The sequence below is a fragment of the Culex quinquefasciatus genome, chromosome 2 (assembly GCF_015732765.1).
Source record: "Culex quinquefasciatus strain JHB chromosome 2, VPISU_Cqui_1.0_pri_paternal, whole genome shotgun sequence".
Taxonomy (NCBI): Eukaryota; Metazoa; Arthropoda; class Insecta; order Diptera; family Culicidae; genus Culex; species Culex quinquefasciatus.
In genome coordinates, this window is record NC_051862.1 from 165,386,002 (window position 1) to 165,389,894 (window position 3,893).

A 3,893-nucleotide genomic window follows, 5' to 3' on the forward strand; every position below is an offset into this window, starting at 1 on the left:
CGATTGATGCGTTTTTCATGGTGTGTTTGTATTTATTTATTTATTTAGCTTCTAAATCTTTCCTAAATCCTTGGCAGAGCGACAACACTAATCTTAGCGGTACCCTTCTGCTCCTTGGCCTAGATGGCCTTCTTGTTACCCATGGAAGCGGCGACTTTCTTGGTAAATTCCTTCTTGAGGACAGCAGCTCCAGTGTCACCGGCGGCTTCTTTTTCAGCACCTTGCGTTTCTACTCGCCCGGCAGCGTGATTAGGGCGCCGATTCCGCGGACCTGCTTTTCGTTGGTCAGCTTCACCTGGAACTTTCCGACCGACGCCGTCGACGCCTTGGCGACGTTGGCAGCAGTCACCAGCTCTCTGGCTGAAACGTCATCCTGTCCGGGAAAGCCCATTCGCGGAGTTTGGATCGTTTTCGCGCGAGCAATGTTCATCATCCGGACGATTTCGTTCTTGGCACCCTTTTTGGAAACGGTCTTCTTCGGGGCATGCTTCTTGGCGGTGGCATTAGCAGCCTATTTTTGAATAAAGCCGACGTCGGAACCGTTTTGCCAGCAGCGGCAGTCGTTCTTTTTTTGGCCGGTTCGGTATTTGGAGCAGTGGCCGGAGCCTTCTTGCCTCTCTCAGCAGCTTTCTTGGCAGCCGGACACTTCTCAGCTGACTTCCTCTCGGTGGCGGCCGGTTTCTTCTCATCAGCTCTTCTTCTCACCCGTGCCGAAAGCAGCAGCTGACTACTTTTCCTTATATTCGGCCGGTTGCCGCGCGGACTTTTCAAATAAGGATTGGATGGATCTCTTCCAGTATTTCGAGTCCAAATTCTTGCGTCATGTTCAGGGTCGTTCCGCTGGAGGTGCAATACTGCTGGTCCCGATGGCCCAACTAGCTGGAATGTATTTAATCTTTTTCTGCTCACATTCTTTCGTGTTCGTTTTATTTTTGTACTTGTTTGGCCGTATTCGCCGCTGCCATCTGAAAAAAATCAACTTTATTCAACACAGTTCTATGAAGGTGGCATTTCTCTTGAAACAACTTACCTTATGTCACGGAATCGTCGCTAAGAACCAGGAGTTTATTCGTCGATTTTTTTGTGTCGTGGAAAAATTTACACTTCCGCTGTTTTTGTGTTTTGCAAGTTGTCAGTGTCAGAAATGTTGAAATGTCAATGTCAAAATTTGTTACGTCGTTTGTGAAAATCATAGTGAAGATTGAGAAATTCTGAAAAACGTGCGTGGCTCAATGTTACTCAATTCTATTCATTTTTTCTCAAAATCACTCACTGTCCTACCCCTTGTTGCTGATATTATTGTTTACAGCGTTAAAGCTTATTTATCTGAGTACAATGACCCTTTGTACGAGCACAAAGAGTTTAAAATGGATTTTTAAATCAATTTTGAAAAATTAACCTCGTGGTCCTTCTTGACAGAAAAGCTCCTACTTGACAGCTCGTTCCAAGGGGACCATAGTTGATCCATCGTAAAAATGTTGTCTTGTCAAAAAAAAAATTTGCATTAAAATGAAAAAAAGTGATCAGAAAAGGTTTTTTATCGTGTTTTTTACCGTTGTACATAAAAATTTACATAGGGCTTTAGTACCCAATTGTTGAAATCTTTAAATATAATCATTTAAAAAAAAATCTGTACATACAGATTTTTGGAATTTTCGGGATTGAAAAATCTGTCAAATGCAGATTTATCTGTATCGAGAAATTAAAAGTGCAACATGGAGTTAAACTTTCTGTCAAGCTCGATACGCGGAATTAAAAAGAGAGATGTGAGCCGGTAACATGGAGTGAAACTTTCGCAAGTGTTATCGAGAAATTAAAAAGAGAGATGTGAGCCGGTAACATGGAGTTAAACTTTCGCAACTATCATGGTAAACTTCACAGAAGCTTGACAGAAAGTTTAACTCCATGTTGCACTTTTAATTTCTCGATGGAAAACTTCACAGCAGCTTGACAGAAAGTTTAACTCCATGTTGCACTTTTAATTTCTCGATCGAGAAATTAAAAAGAGAGATGTGAGCCGGTAACATGGAGTGAAATTTTCGCAGCTGTCATGGAAAACTTCACAGCAGCTTGACAGAAAGTTTAACTCCATGTTGCACTTTTAATTTCTCGATCGAGAAATTAAAAAGAGAGATGTGAGCCGGTAACATGGAGTGAAATTTTCGCAGCTGTCATGGAAAACTTCACAGCAGCTTGACAGAAAGTTTAACTCCATGTTGCACTTTTAATGTCTCGATAGAAAAAAAGGCGATTCGTCACCTCGACTATTGTAGGATACATGTCAGTTTTCAGCTATCCAGGTTTTTAAGCGAAGATGGCGTTCGAATGGTAAACGCCCGAAATGTCAAAATCGCGCAGTAGCACCAACATTAGAAAAAAAAATGTGGCTGTCATGTCATGGCACACTTTTTCCGTAATGTTGGTACCACTGCGTGATTTTGACATTTCGGGCGTTTAACATTCGAACGCCATCTTCGCTTAAAAACCTCGATATCCGGCTGAAACAACACGATTACGAAGCTAAGGTGGGTTTCCATCCAAACTATGGCTACCTGGTCATTGATTGCGGTTCACTGTCCTACGCCATGCTGCCGAAGGCCTACCCGCTCATCCTGGGAGTCACCGTAACGCTAACGGCGTTGAACCAGTACGAGAAAGCGGCCATCGATCGTCTGTACAACATCAACCGATCCTCGATCATGCCGTCCTTTTTCGGGTGCTCAAATCTCGCATTCAACCCCGAAGAAAACATCACCCACCTGGCCACCAAACCACTTTGGATGAGTAAAATCTTCACCCAAGCCCACGCCGCAGTCGGAACGAATCGTGCCGCGATCATCTTCTTCTACGACGACACGCTGCTTGAGGAACTCCGTGCGCAGTACTGCGGCCAGTTCGATCGTCTGCAGGTCCTCACCGAGAACACGGACGAAGACAAGCATGAACACCTGATCGGGGAAGCAGGTGTCACCAAAACGGTGACGCTGGCCACGCGAGGAATGGGCCGTGGTGTGGACTACAAGTCGAGCGTTGCGGTGGAGAAGAACGGCGGCGTGCACGTGATCCAGAGCTTCTTCTCGCTGGACGTGAAGGAGGAAACGCAGATCCGCCCGGAAGGACAACAGGGGAAGCTACGAGCTGATCGTTCTCGATGCGGATTTGGAAGCCAATCATTTGGTAGATGAGGAAGAGACGGTTACGTACGCGGCGTTGGACGCTGCCAGAGCAAAATTGTCCTTGCAGAAGAACAAGGACATTGCCGAGTCGATCGAGAAAAATGAAGTCAATCATTTGAGCACGATGGAATATCTGGCGTCGTTCTTTAAGTGAATGTAGGGAAGCTTTAGTTGAACAGTAATACAAAAAGTTGAAATACAATCTCTGTTAATTCAAACCCATTAAAGCTTGTTAAATCTCATAATCTGTTTTATGTTACTCGATGAACGGCATGTAGGGAGTGTAGTAGAATAATCCCAAATGTTTACGTTTTGGTTTTGTGCCCTAATGAAATGTTTGGCTCGATTTGTATGCCCGCATCTGGGCCGCCGGGGCCGCCGCCTATTTCGTCGGTCGTTGAGCCGACGGTCGTTTCCAACGACCGAGTCCAGCTAGGCACTGATCGTACAATATCCAGAAATTAAAAAGAGAGATGTGAGCCGGTAAAATGGAGTGAAACTTTCCCAGCTGCCAGCAGCCCCAGTCACGACGTTCTATCAGGATTCTAGCAGATTTCTTACAGATCTGGAAATTCTTACAGCATTCTAGCAGAAATGTTCCACCGTTGTAGCAGGATGCTAGTAGAACCAGCTCTGCTAGAAAATTTCGTGACTGGGGCTTCACAGCAGCTTGACAGAAACTTTTACTCCATGTTGCACTTTTAATTTCTCGATAGA

General features: G+C 44.8%; 1 protein-coding gene across 1 annotated transcript; it reads left to right on the forward strand.

Moving 5' to 3' along the window:
* Positions 1-2,585: 2,585 nt before the first annotated feature.
* On the forward strand, positions 2,586-3,185 carry LOC119766388. Its single transcript, XM_038250899.1, has one exon. The coding sequence runs from the start codon at positions 2,586-2,588 to the stop codon at positions 3,183-3,185; it is 600 nt and encodes a 199-aa protein (XP_038106827.1).
* The last annotated feature ends 708 nt before the right edge of the window (positions 3,186-3,893 follow it).